The sequence below is a fragment of the Puntigrus tetrazona genome, chromosome 3 (genome assembly GCF_018831695.1).
Source record: "Puntigrus tetrazona isolate hp1 chromosome 3, ASM1883169v1, whole genome shotgun sequence".
Taxonomy (NCBI): domain Eukaryota; kingdom Metazoa; phylum Chordata; class Actinopteri; order Cypriniformes; family Cyprinidae; genus Puntigrus; species Puntigrus tetrazona.
Window position 1 is genome coordinate 22,749,022 of NC_056701.1, and position 22,527 is coordinate 22,771,548.

Consider the following 22,527-nt stretch of genomic DNA (forward strand, 5'->3'; position numbering starts at 1 on the left):
CCGAGCTCGTTTCGGAGGATGCGCGGGGGGCGAAGAGATGGGACATTTTTTCGTGCAGGGACTCGCCAGGCAGATCTCATATCTGATTTCACGCGTTTAGTGACAGCCGAGGTTGAATAAATGATTCAAAATGCCAGTCAGTTCGGATAGGCATTAAGGGTCCCTGTACCTACGCGGAAACAATACATATACAGTTGTTCACGTGCAGCTATACAATTCTGTTCATCCCAAAATCAGTGATACGGATTAAATAGCATTTATGCATTTTTTAAAATAAAATAATTATTGCATTTATAATAGTTGCATTTTAAATCTTAACCTGCCGGTGGTGTAAGCATCAGCGTGGAGTAAAACTATTTAAACGCTCATGAAGAAGGCAAACCCAGATGATCGTACGTCGATTTATTTTGCGTTTGGATAATTCTGTGTAACGGATAGGCCTCCGTATATGACTGGAGATGCTTGCTGGCCTTTTTTTATCGGACGGTGTTCCGATAGTTCATCACCAGCAAGTTTTCTTAGGCTTTGGGTTGGATGTCGGCCATATTGTCCTCTTATTGCATCCAAATGTAGACTAACAAGATGGAGCGATGTATAAACTAAGCTGCCGTTTCGAAATTTGATCTTCGAAAATTCTGTCGTTTTGACTAATTTAAAGTAAACGTTCCCAGACTTGACAGAGCAGACAGGAGCAAGACAACTCAAATATCATTAATAATAATAATAATAATAATAATAATAATAATAATAATAATGATAATTTCGGGATGGCTAACTCACCGTTTTCTGTTGTAGCCGATAAACGCATAGAATAAATCGTCTCTTTGTACACTGAACTATCATAGTGGGATGTTCCACGACTGTATTTGTGTTTTCGCTCTCACTAAACAATCCCAGCAAACACACACACACACACACATATATATATAGCATGGTGGCTTAACGCAATCGTGTTTTAGGTCCCACGCTGAACCTTGTAGCCCCTTTTTGTCTCTCATTGGACTCGTCATTTTATTAGGCCAGCAGTAGCAGTTGTATGTAGCTGCGATTTATTTTATGTTAGCTTAGGTGAGTTTTCCAGGTGTTTCCCCTGTCTCCTAATGCACGAATAATTACCCATTTGGAAATAAATCAATATCAAACCTCTCTCTAATTCATAACGGTCTACGCGAAGCAGCGATTGAAAGCACATGAAAAATGAGCCGAGAAACGCTATCCAGAGGCTACACGCTGGATTTCCATCCATTTGAGGAGCATGGGGGGAGCGCGATAAGAAAATTCAGCCGGAAACGTTCGAGCCAGCGTCTGCCTTTTTATGCAGCGGCTAAGAATAGCACGGATACTATCATCACACTTTTAAATAGTTATAATTGAACTTCCGTCTGTGTCTGCCCGGTGCGTGCGTGCGTGCGTGCGTGCGAGCGCACGCGCCTGTTGTTTTCTGCTATCTCTGCGTGGGTAGTGTACAACCTAGCACACAAAAGCCTCGAAGAACAAACGCCAAGTGCAGCGGCTTGAAGGTTTGGACGCGGGGCAACGCGCGTTTAGGGCAAAGCTAGCAAAACAAACCGACTGAAGCCACCGCGTGAAAGAGCGCGCGAGCTCATTTTTGGTAAATTCGAGGCGCGAGCGTCGCGCTTTTGCTGTTTATTGGAATTTGGCAGCATTCCCTTAAAATGAAAAAAGGAGACAAGAAACGTGTTGGATGTCGACAGGGAAGGGAACAATTATCGGAATGAGGTTGACCGTGTTCGCCCTTGCCGAAGCCTGCAGGTTGCAATAACCATATGGCCCATGTGTTGGCCCCGTAGCCGCGCAGTCCCCTATTGGACAAACGAACCCCGTTGGCTTCTCCACCCTGTGTGTCCTGTCAGTCCACTGGTTCACTAGTTCACCGTGTCAATCCACCCTGCTCCGCGCAAGCAGCGAGAGGCGAGCAGACAGCTTGAGGCTAGAGGTGGAATCTTTCGCCTGCTGGTGAGTGGTGCTCCAGAGCAGACACACGCCAAGACCTGGAGCCCGGGGTTCGGCCGAAGAAAAAAAAACGAGCTCCCGGAGCATTGGGCTCGTGGACGCCTAAGCGGAGCGCGCGCGCATTAGCGGTTCCCAGCGCGCCTATAAACGCTTTGATCCACAAAGCAGCCTCGTTTTGTTTTACGCAAACGTTTAAATCGATAAGGAAGCTGTAAAACGTTACCTTCTCGCATCGAGCGACCCGTTTATATACACCTATAAAACAATCCTTGCACGGCGGTCAATCGGCTCCGTCGTTTTGCATAAATATTCCAAAAACAAAGACCCGTCTTCGGCGGAGAGATCGGGAGGAATGCTGGATGTCAGGTAAGATTTGCAAGCTTCGAATGATGCCGCATGCCTGGACTCTTCCTTGTGTCCCGAGCTCTTCTGCCGACAAGTCATTAATTATCCGTTGTGTGACCTAGAGTCATCCCTGGGTGTGCCCGACTTCGAAAACTTTTTTCTTTGTTTTCAAACAACCGGAGACACTTGCCTTCAAATTGGTAACCGATGAGGGCTACAAGTCGACTCATTCCCCCATACCTCACCACTTTTCTGTTGTTATTAGCATGCGGTTCTGTCTTTTTTTGAAATCGGCATTGTACCCCATGAGTTTCCTCATCAGTTAGCCTAATTTCTCAAATGCTCACCGGTTGAAAAAAGCGCGGAGATTCGCGCAGAGGCCTGAAAGTGTATATAGACGACAGATTTATGACCTAAACAGACGACTGCTTATTCTGCTAACGGCTTCTAATTTCGACCTTTGCTTTGCTCTCCGCTGAACGCGCCACAGGTATCCCAAAATGGCCTTATGGCCATTTTGTCTTGTTATTATTTTTCAATTTTACTGCTTGTAAAACGACCGGTGTCCCTAAAATCTACAGTAGGCGCGAGCTGTCAAAGGTAATAGAGGAGCGGCTAATAATTCAAATGTGGCCTCAAGGTAGACGGCTGTAGTGAAACATAATGTCTCCTCTGTGTTCCCGGCTCCTTGGTCGTTTAAGCGTGGACTTAAGGAAGGAAAATAAGCAAATAAATAAAATAGAATAATTTGTGCACATATCGCCAAACCGTGTAGTAAGTATACGAACTGATGGGATATGTAATAAGTAAATGATTTAGGAGAGTACAGAAATGAATCATTTCAAAAAAATAGTGTGCGTAAAATGTAACTCTTTCGTGTATTATGTAATGTCTTATTTGTCCGTTTAAATAAAAAAGACGGGAAATGGCTATTATGTTATGGGGGGAAGGGGGATAATATAATTAAATGTCAGCAAACTTTGACTATAAATCACTCAAAGGTTCTGACACGAATGTTTGACATCAAACAAGTGAAAACTACATTATCACTTGCAGACGTTTGCGCCAAACGGTGCTACAAGCGCGAAAAAAACAGCCCTCCGAGTCGATCTGCGCGCTTTGACACATTTTGAAAAATCTCTTCTCTAACTAGTACTTTTGGTTTCGTTGTTGTCTTGGTGGTCGTTTGCCCCAAAACTGAAATAGTAAATCGTGACCAGCGGTTTCCGCGAACTAGCGTACAGGTCTGAATAAAACCACAGAAGTCTAAGTGGATATAATTTAATTGATTTTATCATAAATCACTGACAGGACAGAGAGAGGACCGGTTAAAGAGAGCCATTTAAAATACAGTGCGACTGTCAACTAGGTCATAAAGCTTTTATATGTATGTGTGTGTGTATATATATATATATATATATATATATATATATATATATATATATATATATATAGTTCATTGCTGTCATAATTATAACAGTCTAGCTTTACTTAAGCGCGTATTTAAACGACGACCCCAAAAAGATCGTCCAACGACCGATCTTTTTACTCTTAAAGTTAAAATCAGATCCAACTGCAACTGTTTCTCTTCTAACAGGGTGCAATTTTATTCTCTCTGCTCGTTTGTCAGATTTGTGAAGTTGGCAGTTTTGGGGACCCTGGGGGCATGGGCCTTGGTTGACCCAAAGACCCTGTCTCTTCCTTACTCAGTGTCTTCATTCAAAAAAAGTTAAACATTATCCACCCTACGCACAGATGGTACTTAAAAATTAACTTTGTTAACTTTGATATAAGGCCATCTGAAGGAGCGCTCTTAGAGCAAGGAGGGTTACGCGGCGTTGCGCGGTAATACATAATCTTCAGGTTTTTAGTTAGCCTTACCAGCAAGTCCACTTGGACGATATCTTAGTCAAGGTAAGCTTTAGAAAGGGTCAATGACACAATGTATCATTAAGTAGCACAAACATCATATCTACACAAAGAAAGCCAGTAAATAAAGATTAATTCGCATATGAGAAGACGGTCTTCCCGGTGCGCGTCTTTGTTGTGACCGTGGCGCACAGGTCAGAAAGGCGAAGCAGAAATCTTAAGTTGATGCTACATGCGTGGGTGTCAGAAACCAAGCCCCCTGCCCATTCACACAGCCCGAGTGAGCAGAAACGCCTTTAATCGTTCAAAGATCGGCCACAGAAGGCCTAACGCATCCCGCGGCCTCACACTGAAGTTTGTGGTGTTGAAAGTTGGATGTCATCCGCCAGACTGCGAGAGAAAAGAAGACATAGCTAGCCGCTCCCAGCTTAAAACAGCCTCCTCTCTCGGCATTTGGGTATGCTAAGCGTTCGAGCTCATTACTTTTCAAAGCGCTGGAATCCAACGAACGGACTCGATGAAAGCTCGCCATTTCTGTGATGGGGAGGCGATGTCAGTGTTTTTTTGGCGGGTGGCACTCAAGAAAAACGAGGCAGTCACTAATTGCGGACTCTGAACGAAAACGCACGTTTTCTTTTTTGGGGGATTTATTAGACTGGGGACTTTAAAAGAGACGTCCCCGGCGCATGCGTGTTCACGTGAACGAGGGATTCGGGGCATTATTTTGGATTTGGGAAGAGGGCCCTCGAGGTATCGCCCAGTCACTTCTAACTCGCCGGTTCACAACCGCCTGGTAAATCACACAACAAATGGGATGGTGTCGGCTTTGCGCTGACTTCCAGAAGGTGCCATACGTGCTTCTCGAGAGCCTGTGGACGTACAGGACGGGAGATTAATGCATAAATATAAAACATTACAAGGGGATTCCAAAGTACCTCTGATTGATCATTAATCTGGTGAGTTATCGCACCTCCGCGGAAAGGTCAAGCTGCAAACCCACTGCCAATCTGTCAAAGCCAAGCCCGCGCGCCTCTTTTAGTTTCTCGTGCTTTCTCTCTCTCTTGTTCGTACTTACGTGTTGCATGCATATTTTCGAAACGGAAGAACTACATTACGAATGCCTGCGACCAGGGAGAGAGAGGTGATGCGGTATCCGAGGGCGAGACGGATAATAAAGTTGAAAATGGAACCGGTTCGCAAGAGAGTGGACAAAAGTGCAAACGAGTGCGAAGTAGCTTTACTCTGTTCAAACGTTCGGACGAAACGACCACAATCTCCCATCGCCCGTGCATCCGCTTAATATGCATTTATATAAATGATGCAGGAGCCCTTTGTTGCAAAGCCCGCAGTAATGAGCGCGCGTGAATCCGCTTGTTGTTTACTCCCGAGCCTTCGAAAGCCTGAACGATAACCGTACACTAGCGGAACGCTTTCCGCGTAGCAGAGGAGAAGCTGGTTCTGGTTCGGCTGAGCCGTTGCTCCGTGGTTGCTTTCGCTTCCATTTTCCTCGCTAAAAATTGGCTCATCAGCTCTTCTGGCTGGGAGCTGCCTCCTCCCTTTGTTCTGAGAGCAGCAGCGTTCCTGCTTGCTGGGGCACGAGCACCCTTCACTTTATAGGTAACTTTAGGTTAGTCCAGCAAGGCTGCGGGTCGCTGGCGTGTTACCGGGGACGAATCGACCCAAAAATACCCGGACGGCGGTATAGAAACGGGCCCGGGTGCTGGGAATGGAATCGAGCCAACGGCGTGCGTAAGTGCGGGGATGCAATAAATAACTTTATAGCGCTGTAGGCCGCAGAGTCGGGGAGGTCGGGGGAATCCTCGTTTTGATTTATGTGTTTGGGGTAGCTGTCACGAGCCGGCGAACGAAACCGTCCAACGTTTTTATTCCACTTTTAATAAGCGCTGCTATGCAGACCAGCAAGGCCATTTCATTCCATTTCTGTTCAGACCATCGCCTACTGTATATATCCATTTTCGGTCCTCCAGGGCACCCGTTTGGATTAAGGACTGTGTTTATCAAGTTTATGGGCGGATTTTATACCAGAATGGTGGGGCTCGCGCTTCATGATTTCCTCAATGGTCGCCGAACGATGTTGCGCGTTATATTTCATCTTTTTCAACCTGTTTGGTCATTTGTACGATTCACACGATGGTTGTATTTTAAACGTTTATAATGCAATTTTGTTTTTATGATTATAGCTACTGTTGCTATTGTTGAGCCGTTGTTGAGATATTATTATTATTATTGTTAAATTATTATTATTAGCGTTATCTGTTTATCTGTTTTTTTTTTAATCGTCTGGGGATGTTATGTAACTATAAATGATTAAATATCGCAAAACAGAAAAGCAGGCCATTCTTTTCCACGAGGCCCGGAGAGCTTGTATGCTGTTAAACGCCGGCGGTTTAAAAAAGCGATTTAGCCACAGATTTTCAGCATCACGTGTTTATTGCATTATTTATCTGCATGTTTTCAGCGTTTGAACGGGAGCGCGTGCACGGCTTGGCTTTTCGGGACCTTTCCCGCTGTCAGTAAATCCGTTAAGAAGGCCAAAGGTTCTGTTTTAAATGATGAGAAATATCACGCCTAATTCAATACACGTTCAAAATCAATAGAAGCAAGGGACTTTGGGATACAGCGTAAATATTTTCGTTGGCCTCGAATTTCTCTCTGTATTCCCGAACATAATTTAAGGTTAACATGTCGGTCAACAGTGGCCAACCATCAAATTGTCTTCCAGGTCAATTTCTCTACATGAGGTCTGATGTTCTCTATTGGATTTTTGGAGACCCCGTTTTGATTGCATCTCTCCCTTTTCTGTTCCTCTACTTACAGTTCCTCCTCGTTATCAAGAAGTTGTATCCTTGCATAAAATCTAGAAGTGATAAAGGACAATATCTCGGTAAGTGATTCAATCTTTTTTGCGTTTGACAGTGATTTATACCCTTTGGTTATGTGTTTGGGGAAGAGACTATTTTCTTTTTTCAATTTCGATTTTTTTTTCTTTTGTCACAATGGTATTACCGTGAAATCTAAATTTATATATATATATTTTTTTACCGATTCAAATAATAAAACAGATTCGAAAATTCGCGTGCTTTATTAAAATGTTTTAATAACGCTTTCGTACAATGCAAGATCAGAATTTTAGCTGCAATATCATACCAGCGGTACCATACAAATACATATTTGATTGCATATAATGAATCCAATCGTGATGGCAGTTGTACCTTTGTGTACCGGGGGAATAAATTTCATTAAAAAATGTACAGGCCCCTATGCTATATTCTGTATTTATAGATGCGCATCTCCTGTGTGCCGCATCCACATTGTGTTTCGAATGTGCATAAAAAATATTAACATTATAAAAGACAAAAAAAACCACACGATGCTTAACTGAGACAGTCTATGAAATCTGCATTGCAGCCATAAAGCATTACAGTGACTCGGATTTGGATTACGTACATTTTTTAATTTTTGGAGACGTTCAAGCGTACCATTTATTTGCAGAGTCTTCTGAAAAAACCTTTTGACACCTTAAATAATTGCTAAACAAACGGTGACTCGCAACTCACAGCAAGCCCCGCGCTGGGATAACATTCACAACACGTTTTTGCCATGTAAATAAACATCTAAACAACAACATTAACAGCAGCTCGTTAACTGTTTTGCCAAAAGGCTACTGTGTTATTCCATGCCACATATTAATTTGAGGGGCAGCAAAAATCAATCTGAAGAAATGTGTAAATTGCATCCGTTAAATCATTTTTTTTAAAGACCAATGTATTAAAGCAACACGATTTCCTCTTTAAATTGTTCATGCAGCACTGACATTGCAAAACGCGAAAACTTTTTTCCTTTTTCTTTATTTCATTACTCTTCTTTAATTTGCTCCACGCAGCTGCGCGGGAAAACTGCCTTTCTTTAATGTCCCGTTATAACACAGACGTACATTAAAATCCTTTTAATCGAACTTATTCACTTTCATGTCAAAAAGGTGCATCCAGGGATCCGCGTGGAGCAGAACGGGAATGTCCGGAAGTGTAGTTTAGTTTGTGGTTTCTGGAGATGTACATCCATGAAAATAACGCACGAGGCTGCGTTTTTTTTTTTTGTTTTTTTCACTATTCCATGGGAAAAGAAAGATAAATGTAGCATCCGTCACCGAGCAGCTCAGTGTGCTGTCCTTTCTGAAAACTACCAATATGGTTCCCAGTCCACGAAAACCGGTCCATGTCATAATCCGAGCTGTAAAATTCACCCCGCTGTCGTGAAAATAACAGTTTGTTCATGTTTATATCACACGGAAGAGCAGGAATAGTGTTTTCTGCGTTTCGTTGCCTCATCCCACGTGTTGGTTAATTAGTGCCCTTTTAAGTGGCTCCCCATTGGATCCTTTTAGCGAAGGTTGCAAAACAAGGAACAATGCCGTTTAGTAAAAAGTTGCAGACACCTACATTTTTGCCTCGCGCCTTCCTCCCACACCGTTGGTGATGCTCTCTATTCAAGCACCTAGAAGAAATGCATCTTTTTAAAGTTGCCTGTTTACAGCTGCCCGTGTATGGTGGAAGTCATAAATCTTACGTAGCCATAAACGACGGGGGTAGTGTCCTGAATAATAAAAAGAGAGAGAGAGAGAGAGAGTAGGAGAGAGAGAGAGAGAGGGAGACGTGGTGTTTGGCTAAAGGAGAGAGAAGCAGCAATATCTCTCGAACACCTTCGTGGTGTTGTTTTTTTCTTTTCTTCTTTTTCTTTCCATTTTCTTCCCGCGCCGGCTTTCTTCCTCGTTTCCTTTTCGCGTTTTCCCCACTCCGTTCTTCCCCCCTTAAAAGACGCGTTGATATCTCGTCCTTTTTTGCAGCCTTTGCAGAAACTCGCCTATTTTTTTTTTTTTTTTTTTTTTTGCACGCGCCTTCCGTGAAACTCGCAGAACTTGTGCGTCCGGGACTCCACGGAGCTTCTTAATATTAAAAAAAAAAAATCTTTTTTCCTTTTGATGATTTGTTTTCACACCCCTCCCTCGGGTCTCAAGTACGCCTGTTGTCTGTTCTCTTGTTCTTAAACCCCCCCACCCCGCCTCATTGGTTTTTATATTTTGCGCATAAGTTATTATACTGGTTGGGTGTGTTGGCGGGGATGTGATGAAATATTAACAATACAGATAGAATGTTGTTTCTGCCTCAAGCTAGAGGCGAGCCGGCGCTGAGAACGCACTTCCTGGTAATTTAATATACACCGGTGGAGTAAGAGAGGGAGAGAGAAATGGGTCCTCTCTGCTATAGTTGCTTATTAAACAATGTTACCAGAGCGTAATAGTTAAAGCACACAAGTCAAAGAGACTCTTTAGCTTCCGTTACAGACCCTTATCTTGTCCCGAGCGCCTGCAATTAGCATAAGTTTTCACTGGTGACGCTGTTTGATGGGGATTAACGCTTGCGCCTCTCGCATCCAGCCTGCTCCGTTATTTCCAATAGCCGGAAAGGCCCGGTGTTGACTACATACAATAACCTAGCAAAGACGAGCAAATAACACCAGCAGACCCCCGGGCCCCGACATGAGACATGGGGAGACGTCGCGGCGAGTCGGGAGCCCAGCTCGGATTATGATGCTCAGCTTTGCGCCGTGAGGAGAAGGCGAGGGGAGATCGAAGGCGAAATCTGAGGCCATTGTTATCTGCGAGCAGGGCGTACCAGTCGACAGGGCGGCCAGGAGCAGTGCTGCCTGTCCATTCGCAGCCCCCCTCGCATACCTCAGATCTTTCATGCTAGACCGTCTCCCCCTTTCGCGAGCCGAGGGGAATCGTCCAGCAGCGCCCGCACTCTGGCGCGGGGCAGCCGTGCTCGAGATACCCGGCGTTTGACGCGCGCTGTCTGGCTTGGAATATCGAAACCGGCGCGAGCTTTGGGCTTTTTTTTATTGATCGCAGCGCGGCCGAACGTGGAAAATATGATGCCTGCCCGCGCGTCTCTCGTCAGAGGCTAAGGTAAGCTCGGTCTGAAATAGGCTATCAGTTTGTGAATGGCGGTATGTGTGTCCTAGTGATTTATGACCGTATGACTCCGAACGCGGTTCAAGAAGAGTTCACAACGCTTTAAGCTTCCACCGAAGCCGGAGCTTATTCTTTCGCCACCCTCAGAATAAACGCACCCCGGATCGCGTTATCCAGTCTAATTTTGGCTTAGTTACATAACAAAGGAAATCATTTTATTTTTGGAGGGGGGGGGGGGGTGTTTGTTTTCTTACGTGGCTTTGGGAGAAAAGCGTGCGTTTCGTTTGTCGAGACCGACTTGGTGTTTTTACGGGAGCGAAAAAAAAAAAACTAAACAAAAAAATAACGCGGTGGTTAAACGTCGGTACGAAATATTCAAATGATTTTTAACGATTTCGCCAAACGCTTCGATTGGCACCAAGGTGTGTTTTCATTCGATATTGAATTCGTTCGGGGCCTATTCTTTCCGAATGCAAAGACTGTGGGTGTCTCTGATCGCGACATTTACCTGCTGTGTTTTTGGGGGGTTCGCGCGTAAAGCTATCCTGCGGAATATTTACGTAAATATCAGGTAACTTGTTTTCGAATAGCAAAGCGGCGCCCGAGCAATGTTATGTTGTTTTTGTTGACGTTTGGGGTCGGTCCTGCTCCCTACTACGTCCGCTCTCGACTCCGTAATTGTGTTAGGGATGGATCTACGGAAAAGTTGGTTATTGTGTTACCGTAACAAGAGGGCCAAGACATTACGTGTTCCATTTAATGGAACCGCGATATGATTTCATATCTATTATGCCTGTTTTTATACCCCCCTCTTCCTCTCCCCTTTCTCTCCCCCGAACAATTCCTTAGAGTAAATGATTAGGATTCCGGCCGTCCTCTTCGAAGATAAATGACCGACATTTGTGACGTGTTGAGACTGAGTCGATGTCCAAAAGCTGTAGCCTATATTTACGCCTTGCACGACAGAAACGCAAACATCTCCTCAATATTTACAGATTTATTTCTAAATAATAGATTTTTTTTTAATCGCGGGATTAGCCGTGCATAATGCAGCGAAGTACACGTTATCGTGGAAAAAAACGACCTTTTGGAAAAAGACAAATTCACCGTCTATTCATGTTAACAAAGCGTTTTTTTTCCCTTTACGAGTTGAGCTTCTGCGATAATGTGTTTATGATCCATGAAGCTTATGATGTTGGTTCAAAATGTTATGGCAGCTTTCAAACGCTTTTTCTTTTGTTTTTAAACAAACAAAAGAAAAAAAACACACACACTGTTTTAGAACAATATAATGTCAGGATGATTCATTCAGATAATATTGAAAAGAATGCATGAGTTATTTTGTGGCTTTACTGCTATTAATATTATTATTGTTATTATTAGTATTATTATCATCAGTGCTGTTGTTCGATACGTAGATAGACAGACTTATAAAGCAGTACTATTCTTTATTTGATCAAATTAATATTTTTATATTTTTTCTTTGTTGTATTTTATCAACGAAATCAAATAATTAAACGAATAAACAAGAACAAGAGGCTAAACAAGAGTGCAAAACAGGCCTTCGTGACATTTTTCACGCATGTGTATGTACCCATCGAAATATAACGTAGCATTAAAATACCAATTTAATATACACATAACTAGTTTTTTTAAATTCCCAGCTTAGGCACACGATTTGTTGCTATGGAGCAAGGACACGAAATAATAATAAAAATAATATTGCACACTGTGAAGTGAACCTACAAGTATCTGATAAAGCAAAAGCCACAGTAGTTCACCTAAAATATCTTACGCAATCTCTTGGCTTCCCCTTAAGTCTTTTTAATAACATTTACTACCCAGGCGAGTGAGTGAGAATAAATGCCAGGTGCCTGTAAGTGTTTGAGTGATCGTTTTCGCCCGGTCCAGAGCCAGGCTGCGAGATCTTCAGCTTTTTAAAGGGGCTGGATTTGTCTATTTCGGTCCAGCGACCATTATGAATAACACCAACCGAAGCTTCCGGTGAAGCTTTCCCTACGCGTTCATAAAGGCCAGCGACAAAGTTAAAGAAACGCAATGCCGGTTTGTCAGGTTTTTAATGTTGCCCAAATACGTTTGCTGGTAACTGGAGAAAGCCCTCCAAAAGATGGCCTTTGTGTCGGAAGCAGGAGCTCTCGTATGTCCGCAGAGCTCGCCTGTATTGTCCGTCTTTGTTTTTTCTCTTTTAATAACGCTGTGCTGACTTTATTGTGCGTATTTAGTAACGTTTTTAATTGCGAAAATGAAATACGTACGAAATGTTTTTTTACGCAATATCAGAAGCTCAGAATGGAGCCCTAGTGTCAGCAGTTATATACCAATAACACATCCTGGCCAGTGATTTCTAGCATCAACATTTTTTATAGTAAAAGAGTATTTATTTATTCGCTTGAATACCAGAAAGACCACAACACACACACAAAAAAACAACAACATTTATTTAAGGGATGTAAGCCTGGTTAATCTGCATTAGAAATAGCATGCAATAGAAACCAAAATTTCATGAAAGAATTTTGATGAAATGTAGTCTTCCAATTCTAACCCTTATGTGTGGTTTGTTATGATGTGCACAAGAGAGAAAGTGAGAGGGGAGAGAGAGAGAGAGAGAGAGAGAGAGAGAGAGCATCTGCAGGCTGTGTTGTGGGAACATGCTATTCATGTCATGGCGTCTTTCAGTGCAGTAAGATGGATTTACCTCGCGCCCCTCTTATTATGTGCCTCTTATAACCTTTCAGGTCAGCTTCCAAGAGGCCATTGGAAAGAGACCGTCACGTGACATCTAGTGCCAATGTTCTTCCAGAAGGTCGTCAGGACCCTGGTAGCCGGTAACTCGATTTTTGGAAATGCAGAAAACGACCTACTACGACAACTCGACACTTTTCGGAGGATACTCGTACCAGGGGGCAAACGGTTTTGGCTATGATGCCCCGGCACCGGCCTTCCAGAACTCAGCGCATCTTGAGGGTGACTACCAAAGGTCTGCATGCTCCCTACAGTCGCTCGGCACCAGCGCACCCCCACAGCCTCAGCATGCCAAGACGAAAGAGCTTAACGGCAGCTGCATGCGGCCCAGTCTGCCACCTGAACACCACCCACCCCCCCAGGTCTCCCCTCCTCAGAACGCTGTAAACGTTGCTGCCTCAAACGCCACCCAGCAGCCGGGCGGCAGCGGTGGCGGTGGGGCCGGCAGTGGGGGCACGGCCAAATCGTCATCCAAGTCGTCCTCTCTGGCCCCAAACCCAGCTCTCACGAAGCAAATCTTTCCTTGGATGAAGGAGTCACGTCAGAACACCAAGCAAAAAAACAGCTCCCCTAGTGCAAGCTCAGCTAACGGTGTGTTTGCCAAACCCCCTTTTCTCTTCTCTTCTCTTCTCTTCTCTTCTCTTCTCTTCTCTTCTCTTCTCTTCTCTTCTCTTCTCTTCTCTTCTCTTCTCTCCTCTTCTCTTCTCTTCTGGAACGAGATAGATGTTGGCCAACGTTATTAGCTTGAAATGGGATACAATGGGGGGTGGGACCAAATCAGACCATGCTCATTTCAAATGTTTTCAAGAGTTTTTTTATAGCAACTGGATGTTAACAAGCGGTCTATTTCAATTTACTGCACAACGAAACGCTTTTTTCATAATCGCTACGTTCGCATGGCACACTCTGAATGCCTCCGACTACTAAAAGTCAGAAGACGAAAAAAAAAAAAAAACAGTACACAAAGATTATTGTTCAGATTCGAGATAGCGGCAATGCCACATCACATGTCATACGTAATTATGGCGTCCAGATAACACAAGATTTATCCCACGAGCCTCTGAATCCACACGTAGAGGTTTCTATCGTGTTAATCCTCCCTGTAAACCACTCAAAAGACAAACCATGTAGCAAACACACCGTTGCCTAGTGCACAGTATGAATCTGGCCCTGGGCTTTAGTCGTAATGTGATTTACATACACAAGGTCAACGTTAGGGCATGCGTCTCTTAATAAATGCCAAAGTTATGAAGTGTTGACAACCAATATCAGGGGGATAAGTTTTTCATGGCCGGCTTTATTAGTGGGAACGATGCATTCAATTTCCGTGTGGAGTAATTATGTTTTATTTCATTCTCACCCCAGCGGAGAGCAGCGGTGGTGAGAAAAGCCCTCCGGGTTCTGCAGCTTCCAAGAGAGCACGCACCGCTTACACCAGCGCTCAGCTGGTGGAGCTGGAGAAGGAGTTTCACTTCAACCGATACCTGTGCCGGCCGAGGCGCGTGGAGATGGCCAACCTGCTCAATCTTAGCGAGCGGCAGATCAAGATTTGGTTCCAGAACAGGCGGATGAAGTACAAGAAGGATCAAAAGTCGAAAGGCATCGGCTCGTCCTCAGGGGGGCCGTCCCCCACGGGAAGCCCACCTCTCCCGATGCAGTCCTCTGCCGGTTTCATGAACTCTATGCACTCGATGGGCAGTTACGACGCTCCCTCCCCGCCATCTTTTAACAAGCCCCATCAAAATGCATACGCCATGTCCACAGCCTATCAGAACCCAATGAAAGGTTGCCCACCCCAACAGAAGTATGGAAACACCGCACCGGATTATGACCCGCACGGGCTACAGGGTAACAGCGGCACCTACGGGACTCCAAACATGCAGGGTAGCCCCGTGTATGTGGGAGGCAGCTATGTCGACGCCATGCCTGCCACTGGGCCTTCTATGTATGGCCTCAATCACCTACCACACCACCAGTCGGCAAGCATGGACTACAACGGTGCCGCACAGATGCCGGCGAACCAGCACCACGGACCGTGTGACCCACATCCGACGTACACGGATCTGTCCGCGCACCATCCTTCTCAGGGTAGAATCCAAGAAGCACCCAAGTTGACTCATCTGTAGCAGGTTTGGACAAAACAAACAAAAAAAAGAAACGAAAAAATACAAAAACGGGAAAAAGATAGAAAAAAAAACGAAAGGATGACAAGACGAAACAGACTAACCCATGGGGCGATGCAATGGGGTTGAAAAAGATGATCCAGTGGTTTCTTGCCATGACTAGAGCACCGGTTTGTGTCAATGTCCTCCTTCCATTCACACCCCAATTTAGCACCCATAGGTCTAAAAACCCCTTTAAAACCACACGCTTCACGAACAGTGGCTAGTTGTATGCCAAGGAATAGACTGTCTAGCTGTATGACCTCATCACATCATCCTAAATGTTTTGTGTACTTCTTCAGGCATTGTCGCTGCGTTCCTCACGCTTCGGAGGGCGGTACGGTATAGCTTACGTTTAAACTTACCGGTGCAAGAAAACCACTGGATTGTTTTCGTCCACCACCCTTATTTCACATACCTCTTTTTTTAAAAAAAAAAGTCTCTCTCAAAAAAAAAAAACACCAGTCGATTTTTTTATTAACTCGTTCCCAAAACAGACTGGCACCTTGTCTTTAGCGAGACACGGCGATCAAGACGTTCATCTCTTTTGAGTCTGTTTTACACTACGCTACCTATCACTATTAATGAGGAGCGAATGCAGTTTTGCTATGGCTTTGACACAGGGTAAAAAAAAAGGAAGAGTTGAGAATGCTAGTAAATTAAAGTTTCATTCCCTCGTTCTCAACTCGCCCCTCCCTCCTTCCCTCCTCCTCCCCGCTCCTTCCCCGCTTCTTTATCTCTACCAGTCTTTGGGTTCGCCTGCATTAGTCCAAACTAATATGAAAGGCCCACATTTTCTCATATCTTGACTTAACGTGGAAACAGGGTATATTTGAACAAAAATGCATGTCCGGGAAACCAAGCTACGGCGCAGACGTCTTCGTTTACGCCTAACGCGCTCTCGTCTGGGCATCATTGTTGCACTTAGAGTTTACATTTAATGGGTGAGGAAGAAAAGCAAATCTTATTTTGAATCGGAAGACCTTCAATCAGCGTCTTTCGCTAAGTGTGTTCAAGTGAACATTCATAAATATATATTTATTTGTTATAGCCAGTTTAAATACTTTCTTTTTTGTATTATTTATCCCCATGTATTTATATCGATAAAAAATGTACTTTTTTAGTATCTACCTGTTATAAAAAAAAGACGCTGTGTTCTTGTCATTGTAACAAATTAATTTTTAGTTCTTGTATTTTAGAGATATGTAGGTTTATGTTACCCTTGTATAAATAATGTCTTGACTTGTACAGGGGGCGCAAGGACGGAATCAAACCGTTCCCGCATAGTCGAGATTTAGACGAAATATAGCGAAACATTTTGAGAACTTCATTTGTCCTTTGTAACTACTTTTATTTCCTTGTTAAGAGTTGGTTGTTGAACGATTCTTTAATAAAATGTTATGTTATTCATTTCCACTCTAGAAGTTCATGAGTTTACCAAACAGGCTCACGCGAATATACAGGCAAGAGGGGAGGGGAGGGAGGGGGCTCCTAGGGGCCTGTGAAAGAGCCCTGGGGGCCGCGCCTGCAATGGTCACGTGAAGGGGGTCCAATAAAATCGTCCAACGCTCTTCTTGCTGGTTATGGAGTTAAAACGAATGATTGCAAATAATCTCAAGTTTATAGAAAAAAAGGTACGGGTAATAGATGACTAAACATTTTTTTCGCTTGTTGGATTTCCATCGATTATTGCAGGGGAAAAAAAGGAGCTGCGTTGCTGTCTGTGCTCATTTATTAACAACAGAGTTGAACGTAGCATGCCCAGGCTTTAGACAAATCCAGACAAAGAAATTCAGAACCAACCTAATATTACAGCGGCAGTGATAACATACAATAACTTCCATTGCATGCACAAAAAAACTATACCAACCTTTGACTTTCTTAACATGCGCTTGAACAAACATTTTAACTCTTACTGTGGCTACATAATAATAAAGACATCAAAGCTATTATCAGACTAAGATAATTTTTGCATTTTAACTAATACCCACACAGAAAGTACAGTCGCACGAACATGAAGGTATAGTCTACGAACGTAAAATATCAAAAGTCAAATCATGCATTTTTAGACTGGATGGATAGATGATTACAACATAGGATGTATCTTAAGAAGTGAGTTAAAACCCGCCGTCCTCGGATGATATAAATCCATTTAACGCAAACAGCTGCTCAAATTGTCCCAGAACGTTAACATTTCTTTCCAGTTGAAAAAAGCATCACTTGACATTTTTTTTTCATGCAAGTACTGTCCGAAAAACGAACACAAAAGCGCGTGAACAATAAATAAAATAGAGATTATGAGCGCGTCCCAGTCCCTCGCAGTCAGCTCCGTTCTGTGAGGAGGCCCTTTTAGATTGACCCCTTTCCGAAATGCCCAGAGCTCGCTTTGTATTTCCTTTAAAAATTCCCAGACACCCACACAGGGTTACAGCCTATCTGTTTCCACTATTCTTTTAGGCGAGAAAAACGGCGAGACGAAAGCTCGATCGGGCTGCAAAGCCGAAACACCGCGAAGCCGAATTCAGATCAAGGCTAGCTGCAACACAGTTCAGTTTTAATCTCTAACCCTATCGATGCGAAGCGCCAGCAGAACGTTTCCAATGCAGAAAAAAAATATTTCTTGGTGGAAAAAAAAAATATCCACAAATCTACGAGGGAATAATGGGGGTTTTCTTTGTTGTGATCTTGGAGGAAAAAGGCGAATTCTTGAGGGTGGCTGCTGTCAAGCGCTTTGCCGGCGAAAAGATTGATCACCCCTGCTGCCTCTCCACTCCTGCTCTAAAAATATCTACCCCCTTTCCCCATTCGTTTTAAACTTTGACGCAACCAATTTTGCTTAGTTTTTTCACCCGCTAACATTATATCGCTGCTTTCTCCGTCCGAGGCGCGATAGAAATTCAAGTCAACACGTAAGCGATTTCCATTCTGAACGCGACCTCGCGATGAACTTTTGGTTGTTGTCAGAGTCAACAAACGTTTAACGCACACAGCCGGCGACTATTTTTCGTACCGCGGCCTATTGCGTTTCATAAACGAACAATATATGTACAGACATATTATTTGACTATGATTCTATAACCTGGATTTAGTGCAGACTTACGCGCTTTAACGTCCCAGTTTTCAGAAATTCTTCGGAGGCCGTGTTTAAAAAAAATTACAAAAATAAAATTAAAGGCAAACCCCCAAATAATTTATTTGATTCGTAATGGCTGGGAATCTCCCATTCGGCAAAAGTGGCGGACACTCTCAACATCACTCTCGCGCACCCTTATTTATGTGCTTGATAAAAGAAATATTTCTACACCTACGTGCATCTCTTGTCTGTTGCTCTTGTCAAAAGTTTTAAGATTAATGACCCTTGATTGTAAATACGCAAGAAGCCATATTGTGGATGTACTTATCAGGCAAGGCCTGTGAATTACATCACCGGCAGTTCTGCATTCGGCTTGTTATTGTCTAACACGAGAGGCCTGCGCTTTACCTCTAACGATGAAACAGAACTGACCGGACACATGGCAACCGAGAGCCTTTTTAAAATTATTATTTCGTCCGTGTTACAATAAGAACTGAATTATAATATCCTGCTGTATTTTTTTTTTATCAATTCAGACAAATATTGCTTTCTTTTGCCACCAGGCCCCGAATTGCGATTGGCTGAGACGAGTCACGTGACCAGGAATTGGCTGCAATTTCGCCCATAGTCTTCAGTTTAGTAGACCCTGGTCCCCATACGCTAGTAATATCACCAATATACACAATTATTAAAGCCCGCAAATGCCGCCATAGCAGGAACGCAAAATAAATCCTAGGCTTTTGGATGTTATTTTTTGCGTATGTTGGTGTCGCTGGACGCCCTTTTTGCCCAGGCGAAGCGATGAATTTTGAATTTGAGAGGGAGATTGGGTTCATCAACAGCCAGCCTTCCCTTGCAGAGTGCCTGACGTCTTTCCCCGCTGTCCTGGAGTCATTTCAAACTTCATCAATCAAGGACTCGACAGCAATTCCACCTCCTTTCGAGCACACCATCCCTAGTCTGAGTCCCTGCACAGGCAACCAGGCGCGACCGAGGAGCCAAAAGCGAACTGCCTCCAATGGCCTCCAGCTCCGGACGCAAACAGCACCGCCGACGCAGCACCAGCAAGGCCCGGCCCCGCTGTCGGGTGGCGCGCCCCTGGCCCACGAGTTCCCATGGATGAAAGAGAAAAAATCCTCGAAGAAGTGCCCCAAGCCCGGAGCCACTGCTGCTGCGGCAGCAGCCTCCCCTTCTCAGGCATCCTCCGGCTACACGACCGCGGGATTGGAGTCCCCGACAGGTACGTTTATCAAAGCGCTGAACGCGTTTCTTCTGCATTTTGGACATTTTGCCCTGAACGTTTCGTGACTCGAATAGACGCGAATGTCGCCGAAACTCTTAAGAATGTAAATTGCCTGTTATTATAGCCTGATGGAATTATTACAGTGTGATTTTACGTGCTCGAAATTTTTACGCATTAAAACAAAGCTGCCCTTTAGAATTTATTCTTTGTCCTGTTTGTATGTGATGTACGGCGTAACCTGCTCTGAATGGGTTTGCATGCATGCATTTAGAAATCATTTTATAATTTCATCTGATGTCTACATTTCCAGCATAATGAAGCATGCGTGATTGTTGTACATATATATATATATATATATATATATATATATATATATATATATATATATATATGAAAAACCGTCCCAGTAATGTCTTTATAAGATAAAAAGGCACCCCTCCCCCATTTCTTGGCACATGTACAAAACTGTGCACATTCTGAAAGATTACGTTGCCATCCTGCAGATATAGATCTTGATCTATAATAACGATTTAATCGCAATTGATGTCAGCTGAGACTCGATATTTATTCATAACCACGTTACATGGCTCGGGGAGCCATTTTGGATAACAGTATATATATTGTGAAAGCTGTGGAACGCAACAAAACATGGGGCTTGCTGAAATAACGCTTGTACACCACGCTGGTCTATTACCACAAGACATGCCTAACCATTGCAGTCACTGCTACATGACAAGCCCAAACCGCAGGGCTGTTCTACACCGGGATTTTATTGTCATCTGGACTAGTTCGATGGCTTCGCCTTTTTGCACGGGACTTATTTCTGTTTTGATTCTTGCAGAGGCTCAAGGCGGGCTGGATAATGGCAGCGGTTCGCGGAGGCTGAGGACCGCATACACCAACACGCAGCTACTTGAACTGGAGAAGGAGTTTCACTTTAACAAATACCTCTGTCGGCCCCGGCGCGTAGAAATAGCGGCGCTTTTGGATCTAACCGAGCGCCAAGTCAAAGTGTGGTTTCAAAATCGACGCATGAAGCACAAAAGACAAACGACGCACCACCGGGACGGGCAAGAAGGCGAGCCCAGCGGTTTCGAGCTCCTGGAGGGAGCCGACGCCGCCTCGCCGTATTCGAGCCAGTCGTTGGAAGCGTCTGGCTCCGGTTCCGCGGCAGCCTCCGAGAGCGAGGCTTGCCCGACGGCCGCCTCCTACACGAGCAGCGCGGACAAAAGCCAGCCCACGCCCGAAGAGGGCCAGGCGAACCAGTCGGAGCCTGCATCTGTTCCTGACACAGCGGTTCACTCCCCCCCGTACCCGACGCCTACTGCAGATAACCCCAGCACAATGGCCGAGGGCCGAGCAGCTGGGCCGGAGCATTCGTTCACAGAGCCGCAGGACGCCCCCTCTCTTCCCGATTTGAATTTCTTTTCGACGGACTCCTGCCTACAGATTTCGGACGCTTTATCGCCGAGCTTGCAGAGCTCGCTGGACAGCCCAGTCGACTTCTCCGAGGAAGATTTCGACTTGTTTACGAGCACCCTTTGTACTATAGATCTGCAGCATTTACAGTTCTGAACTATCACGACATCCCAACGCACACGAGAACAATCGAACTCGATCCGATTGCAGTGTCCCGAATCCTCCTCGACATTCCTATAATAAGACATTAACACGTCAAACGAGACAGCTCCCTAAACCGTTCTTTTTAAAAAAAAAAAAAAAAAAAAACAAAAACAAAAGAGGCGTGAAACGACGCCTAAAAGGAAATAAATTGTCCATTATTTTGAAAATACGATGATGTAATCTTTTTGAATACACATCGGGATGGCCCCTGTCGAAGTTTCAGGTATTTTATTGCCTTCTGATTTTCGGGTTTTAGTTTATGTCGACTAACAGATGAATGGTTGCGGACTTTTTCAGTGAAACTCAATCATTGGAATCTCAGGAATTGTGTCTGACATAAGAGTAGTTGAACTGCTTTTAGAAATTCTCCCGAGGCGGGCGTCGTCCCCATCGAATAATTTTAGAACTAGTTTATTTATTGAGATTCTTTAATAGTAAATTTCAAATTTATTTATTGTACGTTATTTTCATAGCTGAAATAATAAAAAAAATAATAAAAATACACATAAATTGGTGGAGCGAGTGTGGTTGATTTTCTAAGCTTTAATGAACTCTTTCATTAAAAATGTTTAATGCTTGAATATAAACGAATGCAAATTTGTTTTCTTTTTCCTTGGCGTTGGTGTATCACGAGGAAATGACACAATTCAATCCGCGGGTTAAATTAAGGTTTGAAGAACGTTATTAAGCTTATATACAACGATTAGTCTTATAATAGCCTGCCAATTGTTATTATATTACAATCATTATATTGTGGTGAGAGATATTCTGTGTATTTAGTATTCGTACGATTAAGAGGTGGGAACTGCATAAGCTCAAAAAAAAAAAAAAAAAAATTAAGCCACTAACCTTGTAGCAAAACTCTCAATCTTTTTTTTTTTTTTTATAACGCAAGCAATAAATCGACGAATCTTTTTAAAACATTGCAGCGATGATCGCGAACCTGAAATAAAATGTAAAACATTACAGGTTGTTTTTTTTTTTTACAAAGTGGCCAACATGAGACGTAAAAGGCGGCAGCGTGAATGGTATTTATTTTTAGGTAAACGTTTAAAACGAGCCAAAAAATATTTAGAAAAAAAAACCCGTAGGGGTGTTCTGCAGGGGGGTCAAGCGGTTGACTGGCTCTGGGCTCCCATGGCTGCGCTCGTCCTGATGCAAAATGGCGCTCGAAACACAATGAAGGATATGAACAATAAAGCGGCAGCCATTATGGATGGTTTAGGCTGCAGCTGCGAGCGGGATGCTGCGAGCTGCCTCGTTGTCAACTCAAAACAGCAGTTTAGACGTACACGGGCCAGATTTGTATCAGTTAAAAAAAGAAATCTTTAATTTATGGTTTTATTATTTAATATCAAATATCAGGCATCTTATTTAACAGCTGTATCCGAGCACCATGTACAAAGACACCATGGATAAAACTGAGAATGCTAATTATCACAATTATTATTAATATTCACATCCCTACTATCAGACTGTAAGA

The 22,527-nt window shown here is 43.7% G+C and overlaps 2 protein-coding genes across 12 annotated transcripts in view; both read left to right on the plus strand.

The window, feature by feature from the left end:
• hoxb3a (homeobox B3a) overlaps positions 1-16,515 on the plus strand; it is a 51,664-nt gene extending 35,149 nt beyond the window's left edge. For 7 of the 11 annotated variants that reach the window (XM_043230185.1, XM_043230258.1, XM_043230208.1 and 4 more), the window contains 3 exons: positions 7,027-7,093; positions 12,937-13,534; positions 14,309-16,515. In XM_043230185.1, coding sequence (XP_043086120.1) covers positions 13,045-13,534; positions 14,309-15,069 — 1,251 coding nt within the window. In that variant the 5' untranslated portion in view covers positions 7,027-7,093; positions 12,937-13,044 and the 3' untranslated portion in view covers positions 15,070-16,515. Of the gene's footprint in view, positions 1-968; positions 2,341-4,320; positions 5,145-5,362; positions 5,938-7,026; positions 7,094-9,309; positions 10,175-12,936; positions 13,535-14,308 lie in introns of those variants that run through there. The other 4 variants (XM_043230216.1, XM_043230225.1, XM_043230193.1 and 1 more) reach the window with 4 other exon arrangements.
• Positions 16,516-16,625: 110 nt separating this feature from the next.
• hoxb2a (homeobox B2a) lies at positions 16,626-21,581 on the plus strand. The gene is made up of 2 exons (XM_043230271.1): positions 16,626-19,418; positions 20,263-21,581. The coding sequence occupies exons 1-2, from the start codon at positions 18,923-18,925 to the stop codon at positions 20,994-20,996; spliced, it is 1,230 nt and encodes a 409-aa protein (XP_043086206.1). The 5' UTR covers positions 16,626-18,922; the 3' UTR covers positions 20,997-21,581.
• Positions 21,582-22,527: the final 946 nt, after the last annotated feature.

Coding starts and splice junctions, on each gene's coding strand:
- hoxb2a (XM_043230271.1), top strand. CDS start 18,923: ATGTTATTTTTTGCGTATGTTGGTGTCGCTGGACGCCCTTTTTGCCCA. Junction 19,419..20,262: donor GGGATTGGAGTCCCCGACAG/GTACGTTTATCA, acceptor TGATTCTTGCAG/AGGCTCAAGGCGGGCTGGAT.